Source organism: Oncorhynchus nerka, linkage group LG5 (genome assembly GCF_034236695.1).
Source record: "Oncorhynchus nerka isolate Pitt River linkage group LG5, Oner_Uvic_2.0, whole genome shotgun sequence".
Taxonomy (NCBI): domain Eukaryota; kingdom Metazoa; phylum Chordata; class Actinopteri; order Salmoniformes; family Salmonidae; genus Oncorhynchus; species Oncorhynchus nerka.
Genome location: NC_088400.1, coordinates 33,017,251 through 33,035,027, shown reverse-complemented (window position 1 = coordinate 33,035,027; position 17,777 = coordinate 33,017,251). Strand labels below are relative to the sequence as shown.

At 49.5% G+C, this 17,777-nt stretch overlaps 2 protein-coding genes across 2 annotated transcripts in view; one reads left to right on the top strand and one right to left on the bottom strand.

Annotated features, from left to right (window-relative positions):
- The first annotated feature begins 467 nt into the window (after positions 1-467).
- LOC135571682 (proline-rich protein 36-like) lies at positions 468-2,822 on the top strand. The gene has a single exon (XM_065018179.1). It carries the CDS (start codon positions 468-470, stop codon positions 2,820-2,822), a length of 2,355 nt encoding a protein of 784 aa, XP_064874251.1.
- Positions 2,823-8,262: 5,440 nt separating this feature from the next.
- Positions 8,263-17,777, bottom strand: part of LOC115126146 (protein diaphanous homolog 1-like) — a 126,399-nt gene continuing 116,884 nt past the window's right edge. Inside the window, exons 13-14 of the mRNA XM_065018545.1 lie at positions 17,243-17,777; positions 8,263-8,349 (exon numbers count right to left, since the gene is read on the bottom strand). The exon at positions 17,243-17,777 is cut by the window's right edge and continues 123 nt beyond it. Of these exons, the coding sequence (XP_064874617.1) occupies positions 17,274-17,777 (504 nt within the window). The 3' untranslated portion in view covers positions 8,263-8,349; positions 17,243-17,273. The remainder of the gene's footprint in view (positions 8,350-17,242) is intronic.

Sequence of the window (17,777 nt, the reverse complement as noted above, 5' to 3'; positions counted from 1 at the left end):
GCTAGAGGAGCGGTGCCGTTAAACACTGGATCATCTCCCGGAAGAGAAGCGAAGAAAGATTAAGCACACAGCCGTGACGAAGGGTACAGAGCACACCACATTAGCATGTAAAACAGAGGGAGAAATGCAACGACAGAGAGAAGGGACAAGTGTGTGTGTAAATAAGATGTAAGAGAAGAAGAAGATGATCTAGAGAGAGGACCACCAAGAGAAGAAGACGATGAAGAGAGAGGACCACCAAGAGAAGAAGAAGACGATGAAGAGAGGACCACCAAGAGAAGAAGAAGACGATGAAGAGAGAGGACCACCAAGAGAAGAAGAAGACGATGAAGAGAGAGGACCACCAAGAGAAGAAGAAGACGATGAAGAGAGAGGACCACCAAGAGAAGAAGAAGACGATGAAGAGAGAGGACCACCAAGAGAAGAAGAAGACGATGTAGAGAGAGGACCACCAAGAAAAGGATGAGATGGACAGAGGCACTTCCATATTAATCACCACCCCCCTCAGCTTACTGTTTCCCTCTACTCATCACTTTCTTTGCTCTCCTACCCCTCGCTCTCGCCTTCCCTACTCCCCCCTCGCTCTCGCCTTCCCTACTCCCCCCTCGCTCTCGCCTTCCCTACTCCCCCTCGCCTTCCCTACTCCCCCTCGCCTTCCCTACTCCCCCTCGCTCTCGCCTTCCCTACTCCCCCTCGCTCTCGCCTTCCCTACTCCCCCTCGCCTTCCCTACTCCCCCGCTCGCTCCGCCTTCCCTACTCCCCCTCGCCCTCCCTACTCCCCCCGCTCTCGCCTTCCCAACTCCCCTCGCCTCGCCTTCCCTACCCTCCCCTCGCTCTCGCCTTCCCTATTCCTTACTTCCCCTCGCCTTCCCTACTCCCCCTCGCCCTCGCCTTTCCCCTCGCCTTCCCTACTCCCCCCGCCCCGCTTCTTCCCTACTCCCCCTTCGCGCCGCCTTCCCTACTCCCCCTCGCCCTCTCCTTCCCTACTCCCCCTCGCTCTCGCCTTCCCTACTCCCCCTCGCCTTCCCTACCTCCCTTCCCTACTCCCCTCGCCTTCCCTACTCCCCTCGCCCGCCTTCCCTACTCCCCCTCGCCTTCCCTACTCCCCCCCTCGCTCTCGCCTTCCCTACTCCCCCTCGCCCTCCCTACTCCCCTCGCTCTCGCCTTCCCAACTCCCCCTCGCTCTCGCCTTCCCTACCCTCCCCTCGCTCCCGCCTTCCCTATTCCTTACTTCCCCCTCGCCTTCCCTACTCCCCTCGCCCTCGCCTTTCCCCCTCGCCCTCGCCTTCCCTACTCCCCCTCGCCCTCGCCTTCCCTACTCCCCCTCGCCCTCCCTACTCCCCCTTCGCGCTCGCCTTCCCTACACCCCTCGCCCTCTCCTTCCCTACTCCCCCTCGCTCTCGCCTTCCCTACCCCCCTCGCTCTCGCCTTCCCTACCCCTCGCTCTCGCCTTCCCTACTCCCCCTCGCTCTCGCCTTCCCTACTCCCCCTCGCCCCGCCTTCCCTACCCTACCCTCGCTCTCGCCTTCCCTACCCTACCCCTCGCCCGCCTTCCCTACTCCCCTCGCCCTCACCGTCCCTACTCCCCCTCGCTCTCGCCTTCCCTACTCCCCCTCGCTCTTGCCTTCCCTACCCCTCGCCTTCCCTACTCCCCCTCGCTCTCGCCTTCCCTACCCCTCGCCTTCCCTACCCTACCCCCTCGCTCACCTTACCTACTCCCCCTCGCCTTCCCTACTCCCCCTCGCCATCCCTACCACCCCCTCGCTCCCGCCTTCCCAACTCCCCTCGCTCCGCCTTCCCTACCCTACCCCTCGCTCCCGCCTTCCTTCCCCCTCGCCTTCCCTACTCCCCCTCGCCTTCCCTACTCCCCCTCGCCCTCGCCTTCCCTACTCCCCCTCGCCATCGCTTCCCCTACTCCCCCTCGCCATCGCCTTCCCTACTCCCCCTCGCTCTCGCCTTCCCTACTCCCCCCGCCCGCTCCCTCTCCCCCTTCCCCTACTCCCCCTCGCTCTCGCCTTCCCTACTCCCCCTCGCCCGCCTTCCCTACCCCCCGCCCGCCTTCCCTACCCCTCGCCTTCCCTACCCTCGCTCCGCCTTCCCTACTCCCTACTCCCCCTCGCTCTCGCCTTACCAACTCCCCCCTCGCCTTCCCTACCCCGCCCGCCTTCCCTACTCCCTACTTCCCCCTCGCCTTCCTTACTTCCCCCTCGCCTTCCTTACTTCCCCTCGCCTTCCCTACCCCTCGCTCTCGCCCTTCCCTACTCCCCCTCGCTCCGCCTTCCCTACTCCCCCTCGCTCTCGCCTTCCCAACTCCCCCTCGCTCCGCCTTCCCAACTCCCCCTCGCTCTCGCTTCCCTACTCCCTACTTCCCCCTCGCCTTCCTTACTTCCCCTCGCCTTCCTTACTTCCCCCTCGCCTTCCTTACTTCCCCCTCGCCTTCCCTACTCCCCTCGCCTTCCCTACCCTCGCCTTCCCTACTCCTCGCCTTCCCTACTCCCCCTCGCTCTCGCCGACTCCCCCTCGCCCTCCCTACTCCCCTCGCCCTCCCTACTCCCTCCTCGCTCCGCCTTCCCTACCCCCTCGCTCTCGCCTTCCCTACCCTACCCCTCGCTCTCACCTTCCCTACTCCCTACTCCCCCCGCCTTCCCTACTCCCCTCTCGCCTTCCCTACTCCCCCTCGCCTTCCCTACTCCCCCCGCTCACGCCTTCCCTACTCCCCCTCGTTCTCGCCTTCCCTACTCCCCCTCGTTCTCGCCTTCCCTACTCCCCCCTCGTTCTCGCCTTCCCTATCCCTCCACCTCTCCCTCCATCTCTCTGGCTAATTGGCATATCGGAGGTGCAGACATCAAAAGGCCCCTGTTATCTATCACTGTGCTAGCTGCCAGAAAAGGAAGAACAGAAGAAAACACTGAAGATAGGGAGAAGAGAGGAATATTAAAAAGAGCCGATAAAACACTTCAAAGTAGAGAAAATACAGCCAAAATCTCACACTTCAGGGAGAAGAGTGAGATACGGGTTTCCAGAAGTACCATCACACATCCACTTCAACATACTAACTATATAACATACTGTTGCTCAGATAGCAGAGACCGAGAAACACACCGACCGAGGGAGACAGACAGAGAGACCGAGAAACACACCGACCGAGGGAGACACAGACAGAGACCGAGAAACACACCGACCGAGGGAGACAGACAGAGACCGAGAAACACACCGACCGAGGGAGACAGACACAGAGACCGAGAAACACACCGACCGAGGGAGACAGACACAGAGACCGAGAAACACACCGACCGAGGGAGACACAGACAGAGACCGAGAAACACACCGACCGAGGGAGACAGACAGAGACTGAGAAACACACCGACCGAGGGAGACAGACACCGAGAAACACACCGACCGAGTGAGACACAGACAGAGAGAACGAGAGACCAAGAACGAGAGAGAGACAAAGAGAGACAGAGAAACACAGAGAGAGAGACCGAGAAACACAGAGAGAGACCGAGAAACACACCGACCGAGGGAGACAGACAGAGAGACCGAGAAACACACCGACCGAGGGAGACAGACAGAGAGACCGAGAAACACACCGACCGAGGGAGACACAGACAGAGACCGAGAAACACACCGACCGAGGGAGACAGACAGAGACCGAGAAACACACCGACCGAGGGAGACAGACACAGAGACCGAGAAACACACCGACCGAGTGAGACACAGACAGAGAACGAGAGACCAAGAACGAGAGAGAGACAAAGAGAGACAGAGAAACACAGAGAGAGAGAGAGAGAAAGAGAGACAGAGAAACACAGAGAGAGAGAGAGAGAAAGAAACACAGAGAGAGAGAAACACAGAAAGAAACACAGAGAGAGAGAAACACAGAGAGAGAGAAACAGAGAGAGAGAGAAACACAGAGAGAGAGAAACAGAGAGAGAGAGACACACAGAGAGAGAGAGAGAGAGGGAGAAACACAGAGAGAGAGAAACAGAGAGAGAGAAAGAGAAACACAGAGAGAGAGAGAGAAACACAGAGAGAGAGAGAGAGAGAAACACAGAGAGAGAGAGAGAGAGAAACACAGAGAGAGAGAGAGAGAGAGACAGAAAGACAGAGAGACAGAGAGAGAGAGAGAGAAAATAGAGAAAAGATGAGGGCGGCCGGCCAGGAGACGTGTGCAGCCTGAGGGCCCCTGGCATTCCATCAGTGCTGAGCTCAGCCAACGCACCCGTGAGGTCATCACCTTGCCACCCTGCCTGCAGCATCAAGCGGTGTGTGTGTGTGGACAGCAGAGAAGGAAAAGGGTCAGGGGCCAGAGAGGGCTGACGGTGGCATTGTTTCACTGGGCCGAGTAACGAGGGATAGGAGGAGGAGGAAAAGGAGAAGAGAAGTGCAGATGGCACTGCTGCAGTGCCCCAGAAGCGAGGGATGAGGGGTGTGATGGGGGGTCATTTGTGAGGTTGTTGTTATTGGCCTTGAGCAGTATTGGAGTGGAGTGATGGGTAGAGGTGAGAGGTCAACCTGCAGTGCCTACAGAAAGTATTCACACCCCTTAACTTATTCCACAATTTGCTGTGATACAGCCTGAATTCAAAATGGATGAAATAAATGTTCTCTCTCACCCATCTACTCACAATAACCCATAATGACAAAGTGAAAACGTGTTTTTAGAAATGTACTAAATGTATTGAAAATGAAATAGACATCTAATTTACATAAGTATTCACAGCCCTGAGTCAATGCTTTGTAGAAGCACCTTTCTTAGGGATTACAGCTGTTAGTCTTCTGGGTAAATCTCTAAGAACCTTCCACATCTGGATTGTGTAACATTTATCAAACTGGTTGTTGATCATTGCTCGACAACCATCAGGTCTTGCCATAGGTTTTCAAGCAGATTTGAATCAAAACTTAAATATGTAACAACTTCTTGGAAAGCAACTCCAGTGTAGATGATGTTTTGGGTTATTGTCCTGGTGAAAGGTGAATTTATCTCCCAGTGTCTGGTGGGAAATAGACTGAACCAGGTTTTCCTCTAGGATTTTGCCTATGCTTAGCTCCATTCTGTTTCCTTTTATCCTGACAAACTCTCCAGTCCTTACCGATTACAAGCATACCCATAACACGATGCAGCCACTAGTATATCCTTGAAAATATAGAGTGGTACTCAGTAATGTGTTGTATTGGATTTGTCCCAAACATAACTTTTTAGTCAGGACAAAAAGTGAATTGCTTTTCCACTTTTGCCACTATTATTGTAGTGCCTTGTTGCAAACAGGATGCAAATTATGGAATAATTATATTCTGTACAGGCTTCCTTTTCACTCAGTCAATTAGGTTAGTATTGTGGAGTAACTACAAGGTTGTTGATCCATCCTCATTTCTCCTATCCATATATTTATATGAATATATTCTTATTCCATCCCTTTAGATTTGTGTGTATTAGTTAGTTGTTGTGGAATTGTTAGATTACTTGTTAGATATTACTGCACGGTCGGAACAAGAAACACAAGCATTTCGCTAGACTCGCATTAACATCTGCTAACCATGTGCATGTGACCAATGATTTAATCACAACCATTCAACTCTGAAACTGTTAAAGTCACCATTGGCCTCATGGTGAAATCCCTGAGCAGTTTCCTTCCTCTCCGGCTACTGAGTTAGAAAGGACGTCTGTATCGTTGTAGTGACTGGGTGTATTGATACACCATCCAAAGTGTAATTAATATATTCAAGGTCTGCTATTCTTTTATTTAACCAATCTACCAACAGGGGCACTTCCTTGGAAAACATCCCTGGTCTTTGTGGTTTAATCTGTGTTTGAAATTCACTGCTCGACTGAGGGACCTTACAGATAATTGAATGTGTGGGGTACATAGATGAAGTCATTCAAAAATCATGTTAAACACTATTACTGAACACAGAGTGAGTCCTTGCAACTTATCATGTGACTTAAGCAAATGTTTACTCCTGAACTTATTTAGGCTTGTTATGACAAAGGGGATGAAAACTTATTGACTCAAGACATTTCAGTTATTCATTTTTAACACACACAGCAGCAGCAGTACGCAGACCGAGTTGGACCTATTGAAAAGGGCAGTGTCAGATATCAGGAAAGGTTATCCGACATCAAATGGGGCAGCAGTGTCTCAGCCAATCACACGGAGGGACCAGAGGCATGCTAACGAATCACAGACTGACAGCAGACCTTAACCACTCTACAGGTGAATGCTGATGGGACAGCTGACAACCTTGAGATTTCAACAACGTGGACAACCTGTGAGCGGGTGTGTGTGGGTGTGGGTGTGTACGTGATGGAGTGTATGTGGAGGACTAGGTGCACGTGTCTAAGAGTGAGCCAGAACGTGTATTCTGATTGCATCATAGCTGAAGTTCAGTTAGCTGTAATGATGAATATGGAGAAGCAGGTTCAGGGACACAAGAACAAGGTGACAGGAGAATCTGGACAGGTGAGTGGGTAGTGTGTGTGTCAAACAGTGCTCTGTGCCAAGACACGAGGTGGCTAGTCACAGGGCATCTGTAACCCCTCCCCTTTCCTTCCTCCTATCCACCCCATGCCCATCCATTCCCCCTCCCCATCCGTTCCCCTTCCCCCATGCCCATCCATTCCTCCTCCCCATGCCCCTCCATTCCTCCTCCCCATGCCCCTCCATTCCTCCTCCCCATGCCCCTCCATTCCTCCTCCCCATGCTCCCCATGCCCATCCATTCCTCCTCCCCATGCCCATCCATTCCTCCTCCCCATGCCCATGCATTCCTCCTCCCCATGCCCATGCATTCCTCCTCCCCATGCATTCCTCCTCCCCATGCATTCCTCCTCCCCATGCATTCCTCCTCCCCATGCCCCTCCATTCCTCCTCCCCATGCCCCTCCATTCCTCCTCCCCATGCCCCTCCATTCCTCCTCCCCATGCCCCTCCATTCCTCCTCCCCATGCCCCTCCATTCCTCCTCCCCATGCCCCTCCATTTCTCCTCCCCATCCATTCCTCTAATCCCAATCCATTTAACCCAGTGCATACTCTGCCTCTCAGAATGAGACAACAAGGACAAAACAACACACACACCAGCCTTTCTACCCAACATCATTTGTGTGTTCTTACCTTTGGAGGCTGTGGGATGGATGGAATGGACATAGAGAGAGAAAGAGAAAGGGAGAGAGAGATGGAGCAGGAGACAAATCCATCATCATTAGTAAGTCAACTTTACTGAGACAAGTGCACTGCTGTCAGGCAGGGATACACGAGCCAGAACACACATACCTGCATAAACACACATGCAAGGGGTGACACACATAGCTGCATAAACACACATACCTGCATAAACACACATGCAAGGGGTGACACACATACCTGCATAAACACACATAGCTGCATAAACACACATACCTGCATAAACACACATAGCTGCATAAACACACATACCTGCATAAACACACATGCAAGGGGTGACACACATAGCTGCATAAACACACATACCTGCATAAACACACATACCTGCATAAACACACATGCAAGGGGTGACACACATACCTGCATAAACACACATACCTGCATAAACACACATGCAAGGGGTGACACACATAGCTGCATAAACACACATACCTGCATAAACACACATGCAAGGGGTGACACACATACCTGCATAAACACACATACCTGCATAAACACACATACAAACACACATGCAAGGGGTGACACACATACCTGCATAAACACACATACCTGCATAAACACACATGCAAGGGGTGACACACATAGCTGCATAAACACACATACCTGCATAAACACACATGCAAGGGGTGACACACATAGCTGCATAAACACACATACCTGCATAAACACACATGCAAGGGGTGACACACATACCTGCATAAACACACATACCTGCATAAACACACATGCAAGGGGTGACACACATACCTGCATAAACACACATGCAAGGGGTGACACACATAGCTGCATAAACACACATACCTGCATAAACACACATGCAAGGGGTGACACACATACCTGCATAAACACACATACCTGCATAAACACACATACCTGCATAAACACACATGCAAGGGGTGACACACATACCTGCATAAACACACATGCAAGGGGTGACACACATACCTGCATAAACACACATGCAAGGGGTGACACACATACCTGCATAAACACACATGCAAGGGGTGACACACATACCTGCATAAACACACATGCAAGGGGTGACACTCACTCTTGGTCTGGGAGGAGAAGGCCAAGGTGAGTTTGGCGAAGAGCTCATTGTTCTCATAGCGATCCTCTTTGGTCTTAGTCCAGAAACTGTTTTCAGACAGATCCTCATATCCAATCTGTTACACAGAGTGAGAGAGGGGAGAGAGAGATAAATGCCTCACAAATCCTTTCAACAACCACCATATGCAATTTAGCAAAAAAAAACATTCATCCATAAATGGAGCAATTAAGTGGGAGAAGGACAGAGAAAGAGCAGGAGGACCAGGGCGCTGAAAGAGAGGATGGAGAGAGAGACGGAGGAGGAGAGAAGGACAGAGAAAGAACAGGAGGACCAGGGCACTGAAAGAGAGGATGGAGAGAGAGACGGAGGAGGAGAGAAGGACAGAGAAAGAGCAGGAGGACCAGGGCGCTGAAAGAGAGGATGGAGAGAGAGACGGAGGTGGAGAGAAGGACAGAGAAAGAACAGGAGGACCAGGGCGCTGAAAGAGAGGATGGAGAGAGAGACGGAGGAGGAGAGAAGGACAGAGAAAGAACAGGAGGACCAGGGCGCTGAAAGAGAGGATGGAGAGAGACACGGAGGAGGAGGAAAGAAGGACAGAGAAAGAGCAAGAGGACCAGGGCACTGAAAGAGAGGATGGAGAGAGACACGGAGGAGGAGGAAAGAAGGACAGAGAAAGAACAGGAGGACCAGGGCGCTGAAAGAGAGGATGGAGAGAGAGACGGAGGAGGAGAGAAGGACAGAGAAAGAACAGGAGGACCAGGGCACTGAAAGAGAGGATGGAGAGAGAGACGGAGGAGGAGAGAAGGACAGAGAAAGAGCAGGAGGACCAGGGCGCTGAAAGAGAGGATGGAGAGAGAGACGGAGGTGGAGAGAAGGACAGAGAAAGAACAGGAGGACCAGGGCGCTGAAAGAGAGGATGGAGAGAGAGACGGAGGAGGAGAGAAGGACAGAGAAAGAACAGGAGGACCAGGGCGCTGAAAGAGAGGATGGAGAGAGACACGGAGGAGGAGGAAAGAAGGACAGAGAAAGAGCAAGAGGACCAGGGCACTGAAAGAGAGGATGGAGAGACACGGAGGAGGAGGAAAGAAGGACAGAGAAAGAACAGGAGGACCAGGGCACTGAAAGAGAGGATGGAGAGAGAGACGGAGGAGGAGAGAAGGACAGAGAAAGAACAGGAGGACCAGGGCGCTGAAAGAGAGGATGGAGAGAGAGAGAGACAGAGGAGGAGAGAAGGACAGAGAAAGAGCAGGAGGACCAGGGCGCTGAAAGAGAGGATGGAGCGAGAGACGGAGGAGAGAAGGACAGAGAAAGAGCAGGAGGACCAGGGCGCTGAAATAGAGGATGGAGAGAGAGACGGAGGAGGAGAGAAGGACAGAGAAAGAACAGGAGGACCAGGGCGCTGAAAGAGAGGATGGAGAGAGATACGGAGGAGGAGGAAAGAAGGACAGAGAAAGAGCAGGAGGACCAGGGCGCTGAAAGAGAGGATGGAGAGAGACACGGAGGAGGAGGAGAGAAGGACAGAGAAAGAACAGGAGGACCAGGGCACTGAAAGAGAGGATGAAGAGAGACACTGAGGAGGAGGAAAGAAGGACAGAGAAAGAACAGGAGGACCAGGGCGCTGAAAGAGAGGATGGAGAGAGAGACGGAGGAGGAGAGAAGGACAGAGAAAGAACAGGAGGACCAGGGCGCTGAAAGAGAGGATGGAGAGAGAGACGGAGGAGGAGAGAAGGACAGAGAAAGAGCAGGAGGACCAGGGCACTGAAAGAGAGGATGGAGAGAGAGACGGAGGAGGAGAGAAGGACAGAGAAAGAACAGGAGGACCAGGGCGCTGAAAGAGAGGATGGAGAGAGAGAGAGACGGAGGAGGAGAGAAGGACAGAGAAAGAGCAGGAGGACCAGGGCGCTGAAAGAGAGGATGGAGAGAGAGACGGAGGAGAGAAGGACAGAGAAAGAGCAGGAGGACCAGGGCGCTGAAATAGAGGATGGAGAGAGAGACGGAGGAGGAGAGAAGGACAGAGAAAGAACAGGAGGACCAGGGCGCTGAAAGAGAGGATGGAGAGAGACACGGAGGAGGAGGAAAGAAGGACAGAGAAAGAGCAGGAGGACCAGGGCGCTGAAAGAGAGGATGGAGAGAGACACAGAGGAGGAGGAGAGAAGGACAGAGAAAGAACAGGAGGACCAGGGCGCTGAAAGAGAGGATGGAGAGAGAGACGGAGGAGGAGAGAAGGACAGAGAAAGAGCAGGAGGACCAGGGCGCTGAAAGAGAGGATGGAGAGAGACACGGAGGAGGAGGAGAGAAGGACAGAGAAAGAACAGGAGGACCAGGGCACTGAAAGAGAGGATGAAGAGAGACACTGAGGAGGAGGAAAGAAGGACAGAGAAAGAACAGGAGGACCAGGGCGCTGAAAGAGAGGATGGAGAGAGAGACGGGGGAGGAGAGAAGGACAGAGAAAGAACAGGAGGACCAGGGCACTGAAAGAGAGGATGGAGAGACACGGAGGAGGAGGAGAGAAGGACAGAGAAAGAACAGGAGGACCAGGGCGCTGAAAGAAAGGATGGAGAGAGATGGAGGAGGAGAGGAGCAATCTAGTCATTTCCCTACTCCTCATTCTCCTTCAGAGAGAGAGCGAGGATTCCATTCGCTTTATCCTCCTCTTCTCCTCTCCCCCTTAATCCTCCCCTCCCTTCATCCTCCTCTCTTTTTTCTAGCTATATTGCTCATTTTCTTCTTTCTATCTTCCAACAATCACCACCTCATAATAAACTGCCTTCAGAGAGCGAGAACCAGAGAGACAGAGCGAGAACCGAGAGAGAGAGAGAGAGAGAGAGAGAGATACAGAGAGAGAGACAGCTAGAAAGAGACACAGAGAGAGAAAGACACAGAGAGAGAAAGAGAGACACAGGGAGAAAGAGAGACACAGGGAGACAAAGAGACACAGAGAGCGAAAGAGACACAGAGAGCGAAAGAGACACAGAGAGCGAAAGAGACACAGAGAGCGAAAGAGACACAGAGAGCGAAAGAGACACAGAGAGCGAAAGAGACACAGAGAGCGAAAGAGACACAGAGAGCGAAAGAGACACAGAGAGCGAAAGAGGAGGGCCTAGGAGGGCCTACAGCAACACCTAGATCTTCTGCACAGATTCTGTCAGACGTGGGCACTGACAGTACATCTCAGTAAGACAAAAAATAATGGTGTTCCAAAAAAGGTCCAGTCGCCAGGACCACAAATACAAATTCCATCTAGACACTGTTGCCCTAGAGCACACAAAAACCTGTACATACCTCGGCCTAAACATCAGCGCCACAGGTAACTTCCACAAAGCTGTGAACGATCTGAGAGACCAGGCAAGAAGGGCATTCTATGCCATCAAAAGGAACATAACATTCAACATACCAATTAGGATCTGGCTAAAAACACTTGCATCAGTCATAGATCGCATTGCCCTTTATGGTTGTGAGGTCTGGGGTCCGCTCACCAACCAAGAACTCACAAAATGGGACAAACATCAAATTGATACTCTGCATGCAGAATTCTGCAAAAATATCCTCGCGTACAACGTAGAACACCAAATAATGCACACAGAGCAGAATTAAGCCGATACCTGCTAATTATCAAAATCCAGAAAAGAGCCTAGCACTACCTAAAAGGAAGCGATTCCCATACCTTCCATAACAAAGCCATCACCTACAGAGAGATGAACCTGGAGAAGAGTCCCCTAAGAAAGCTGGTCCTGGGGCTCTGTTCACAAACACAAACATACCCCACAGAGCCCCAGGACAGGAACACAATTAGACCCAACCAAATGAGAAAACAAAAAGATAATTCTTTCCAATGTGTCAACTAATTAACAAAAAAAACAAAGCAAACTAGAGTGCTATTTGGCCCTAAACAGAGAGTACACAGTGGCAGAATACCTGACCACTGTGACTGACCCAAACTTAAGGAAAGCTTTGACTACGTACAGACTCAGTGATGTCATGAAGTTGCCCTCTTTGGACACCGCGAGCACCATCCCCCTACCTCGGCACCATCTCTCTCTGTCTCCTACACCCAGGTTGCTGTGGTCAGAGAGGTCGAAAATTCCTGGATGAGATTATCTCCTCATTGCCACAGTATAGAGAGAGAGTGAGTTTCATAGAGAGAACAAAGGCATTTCTTCCACCTCACAGAACTGGATAAACCGAATTACATTCATGTTCTGGAGAAGGTATAAAAGATTGGTGAAGAATCCAGCTACGAACTGATCCGTTTGGTACAATTTGGTGAAACTCATGGGAGACAATACGGCCACATTACCATAACGCTGTTTACACAATAGCCTCCGTTATGAGGTTTACATCTAATCGTTGTATAAGATGAATGAGTGAGGATGATACTGTTTGTGAAATTGTGTAATGTGATTTTGGACTGTTTAATGAAGGAAACTCCAATTCCCTTTGGAGTTTAACTAAATAAGGGGACCACCCATGAGCACAGTTATGATCTGGCGTCATCGCAATTGTAAATGAGAACTTGTTCTCAACTTGCCTACCCGGTTAAATAAAGGTGAAATAAATAAATGGGACAGGCCCTTTTCTGCTCTTCCGAATAAAACACCCACCTAGGTTTTCTATCACCAGACCAGTTTACCTCGATAACGAGAGGGCCAAGGTTTGAGAGGAGACCGAGCTTACCTCAATTACGAGATGGCTAAAGGTTGCAGATGAGCTAACCACGAGAGGGCCAAGGTTTGAGTAGATGGCTGAATCTTTTAACCATACCACTTGGTTAAACTCTTAGACTATTGATACCGACAGAATAAGAACAAGTCTTTGATATTAATTACTAGTCTGCAGCTAGGAATTCGGTATCATTGAACGCGAAGACCGACAACCTCCGAAACATCTAACCTATGACGACATGAATGAATGTCACTCTGAACTATCCATTCTAACCACGACAGAGAGAGCGAGAGACAGGACAAACTCTCCAACAGAAACAAACTTTTCAACAGAGATCCCGACGACACACTGAGCGTAAATATATATTGATTGCAATTATTCCCGAATGAGTGGGTGTTCATGTGCAAAGGATTAGCATTTCAATTGTTATAATTATCAACTCTCTGTAGTGACTTCTCAGCTGACCCCCACTCCCCTTTTGTCTAACAAGCCGCCATGCCGGTTTAGCCCACTAGGGCACACCCGCTATCATTTATTTGTAACCATATCTACTGTTTGTTATGCATTTCTGTGAATTAGTTAGTAAATAAATTATTTTAAGACAATTGACGTATGGATGACTCGTAGTGAAGGTTCGTGCAGACGTTTGGAATGAGACTAACTTGAGGTAAATAATAATTCATTAATTAGAAGACTAATTGATTAGATATTAAAATATCTGAAAGTTATATTAGGAAAATTATAACTGTAATCAATTAGAATATTTTCCTTGGTTAATTACAGTTACATGATTAATCAGTTTAATTGCGTAATAATAGTTAGAGTCATTTGATAAATAAGTCAGTTTTAATGATGCCAAAGACATGACAGTGAGCATAGCCTTGCTATTGAGAAAGGCCAACGTAGGCAGACATGGCTCTCAAGAGAAGACAGGCTATGTGCACACTGCCCACAAAATGAGGTGGAAACTGAGCTGCACTTCCTAACCTCCGGCCCAATGTATGACCATAGAGACACATATTTCCCTCAGATTACACAGATCCAAAGAATTCGAAAAACAAACCCAATTTTAATACACTCTCATATCTACTGGGTGAAATACCAAAGTGTGCCATCACAGCAGCAAGATTTGTGACCTGTTGCTAGAGGTTGACCGATTAATTAGGGCTGATTTCAAGTTTTCATAACAATCGGAAATCGGTATTTTTGGGCGCCGAAAAAAAAAAACTTTTATACCTTTATTTAACTAGGCAAGTCAGCTAAGAACACATTCTTATTTTCAATGACGGCCTAGGAACGGTGGGTTAACTGCCTCGTTCAGGGGCAGAACGACAGATTTTCACCTTGTCGGCTCGGGGGATCCAATCTTGCAACCTTACAGTTAACTAGTCCAACGCAATAACGACCTGCCTCTCTCTCATTGCACTCCACAAGGAGACTGACTGCCTGTTACGTGAATGCAGTAAGCCAAGGTAAGTTGCTAGCTAGCATTAAAAGTATCTCATAAAAAACAATCAATCATAGTCACTAGTTAACTACACATGGTTGATGATATTACTAGATATTATCTAGCGTGTCCTGCGTTGCATATAATCTGACTGAGCATACAAGCATACAAGTATTTAAGTATCTGACTGAGCGGTGGTAGGCAGAAGCAGGCGCGCAAACATTCATTCAAACAGCACTTTCGTGCGTTTTGCCAGCAGCTCTTCATTGTGCGTCAAGCATTGCGCTGTTTATGACTTCAAGCCTATCAACACCCGAGATGAGGCTGGTGTAACCAAAGTGAAATGGCTAGCTAGTTAGCGTGCGCTAATAGCATTATAAACTTCACTCGCTCTGAGCCTTGGGGTGGTTGTTTCCCTTGCTCTGCATGGGTAACGCTGCTTCGATGGTAGCTGTTGTCGTTGTGTTGCTGGTTCGAGCCCAGGGAGGAGCGAGGAGAGGGACGGAAGCTATACTGTTACACTGGCAATACTAAAGTGCCTATAAGAACATCCAATAGTCAAAGCTTAATGAAATACAAATGGTATAGAGGGAAATAGTCCTATAATTCCTATAATAACTACAACCTAAAACTTATTACCTGGGAATATTGAAGACTCATGTTAAAAGGAACCACCAGCTTTCATATGTTTTCATGTTCTGAGCAAGGAACTGAAATGTTAGCTTTCTTACATAGCACATACTGTACTTTTACTTTCTTCTCCAACACTTTGTTTTTGCATTATTTAAACCAAATTGAACATGTTTCATTATTTACTTGAGGCTAAATTGATTTTATTGATGTATTATATTAAGTTAAAATAAGTGTTAATTCAGTATTGTTGTAATTGTCATAAAACAAATAAAAAATTTCAAATGTATTTGTTATTAAGCGTCCGATTAATCGGTATCGGCTTTTTTGGTCCTCCAATAATTGGTATCGGCATTGAAAAATCATAATCGGTCGACCTCTACCTGTTGCTACAAGAAAAGGTCAACCATTGAAGAACAAACACCCTTGTAAATACAACCCATATGTATGCTAATTTATTTTCCCTTTTGTACATCGTTACAACACTATATATAAATATGATATTTGTAATGTCTTCATTCTTTTGAAACTTCTGTATGTGTAACGTTTACTGTTCGTTTTTATTGTTTATTTCACTTTTGTATATTATCTACTTCACTTGCTTTGGCAATGTTCACATATGTTCCACATGCCAATAAAGCCCCTTGAATTGAAATGAGACAGACAGAAAGACACACAGAGAGAGAAAATAGAGAACAACAACGAGACCGAGAACAAGACTGAGAAAACAAACAATCTATGAAGAGAGACCGAGAGAGACGCCGGCCGAGAGAGAGACGCCGGCCGAGAGAGAGACGCCGGCCGAGAGAGAGACAGAAAGAGAGAAAATGGAGAGAAAGAAAAGATGAGGGAGGCTGGCCAGGAGACGTGTGCAGCCTGAGGGCCCCTGGCATTCCATCAGTGCTGAGCTCAGCCAACGCACCCATGAGGTCATCACCTTGCCACCCTGCCTGCAGCTTCAAGCGGTGTGTGTGTGTGGACAGCAGAGAAGGAAAAGGGCCAGGGGCCAGAGAGGGCTGACGGTGGCATTGTTTCACTGGGCCGAGTAACGAGGGATAGGAGGAGGAGGAAAATGAGAAGAGAAGTGCAGATGGCGCTGCTGCAGTGCCCCAGAAGCGAGGGATGAGGGGTGTGATGGGGGGTCATTTGTGACTTGCCTAGTTAAATAAAGGATAAATAAAATTGTTGTATTGGATTTGTCCCAAACATAACTTTTTAGTCAGGACAAAAAGTGAATTGCTTTTCCACTTTTTCCACTATTATCTTAGTGCCTTGTTGCAAACAGGATGCAAATGATGGAATAATTATATTCTGTACAGGCCTCCTTTTCACTCAGTCAATTAGGTTAGTATTGTGGAGTAACTACAAGGTTGTTGATCCATCCTCAGTTCTCCTATCCATATATTTATATGAATATATTCTTATTCCATCCCTTAGATGTGTGTATTAGGTAGTTGTTGTGGAATTGTTAGATTACTTGTTTGATATTACTGCACGGTCGGAACAAGAAACACAAGCATTTCGCTACACTCGCATTAACATTTGCTAACCATGTGTATGTGACCAATGATTTAATCACAACCATTCAGCTCTGAGAGAAAATTCACATATGTGACCCTTTCATTACCCAAGATGCTTCTGGGAGGGGATGTGGGGGTGAGGAAGGGGGAAAGAATGTGATACAGGGGTTGGAGAATTAAAATGCTAATTTAAATTACAAAAGAATGCTGTCCTTTCTTGAAGCTATTTAATTATCTTTCACCAGCACAGTTAAAAGAAGCATCTTATTAAAAAAGACATTTCTGTGACATCCTCGTCAAAGGGCTCTCACCAACCCGCCGAACGAACAAAGAGAACAGAGATTTGGGGAGAGCGAGGGGGAAAGAACGAGAGAGAGTAAACACAGATGAACTCTGCTGAAGCTATTAAACAGTAGCTTTAGGCTAAAGAGAGACAGGGCCATTCTGATGTTTTAACCATCGCAAATGAGAGAGAGGAGAACATGGAACAGAGACACTCCAGTCCACATACACACACACTCATGAAAGAACAGAGGCAGACATTCACACACAGTCATATACACTCACGGTCAAGAGCTTTGCAGTTGTTATTTCAGACTCTAATTGGGCACACTAATAAAGGACAGAACACACACACACACACACTCTTACCAACTTTTAGTGCAGTTTTAGAAGAGACACTGACAATCACATCTTTCCTCATGTTCTCACCATCTAACATATGCACAACCACACACTCCCATCCTCACCTTGCTCCAGTTGGCTCTCTTCAGCTGCACCTCAGGCTTGTACTCCTTCTTGGGTGCCAGGCCGAAGGGCAGAGGGGGTGGCACAGAGACGCCCCAGCCCCCCATTCCAGGTGGTGGCGGGGGCATACCGGCCATCCCTGGTGGAGGAGGGGGCGGCGGGGGCATACCGGCCATCCCAGGGGAGGAGGGGGCGGCGGGGGCATACCGGCCATCCCAGGGAGAGGAGGGGGCGGCGGGGGCATACCGGCCATCCCAGGGAGAGGAGGGGGCGGCGGGGGCATACCGGCCATCCCAGGGAGAGGAGGGGCGGCGGGGGCATACCGGCCATCCCAGGGAGAGGGGGCGGCGGGGGCATACCGGCCATCCCAGGGAGAGGAGGGGGCGGCGGGGGCATACCGGCCATCCCAGGGAGAGGAGGGGGCGGCGGGGGCAGACCGGCCATCCCAGGGAGAAGAGGGGGACTGGGCACACCCAGGAGGGGAGGAGGGAGGCCTGCTTGGCCGGGTAGGGGTGGAGGGGGAGGGGGCATGCCAGT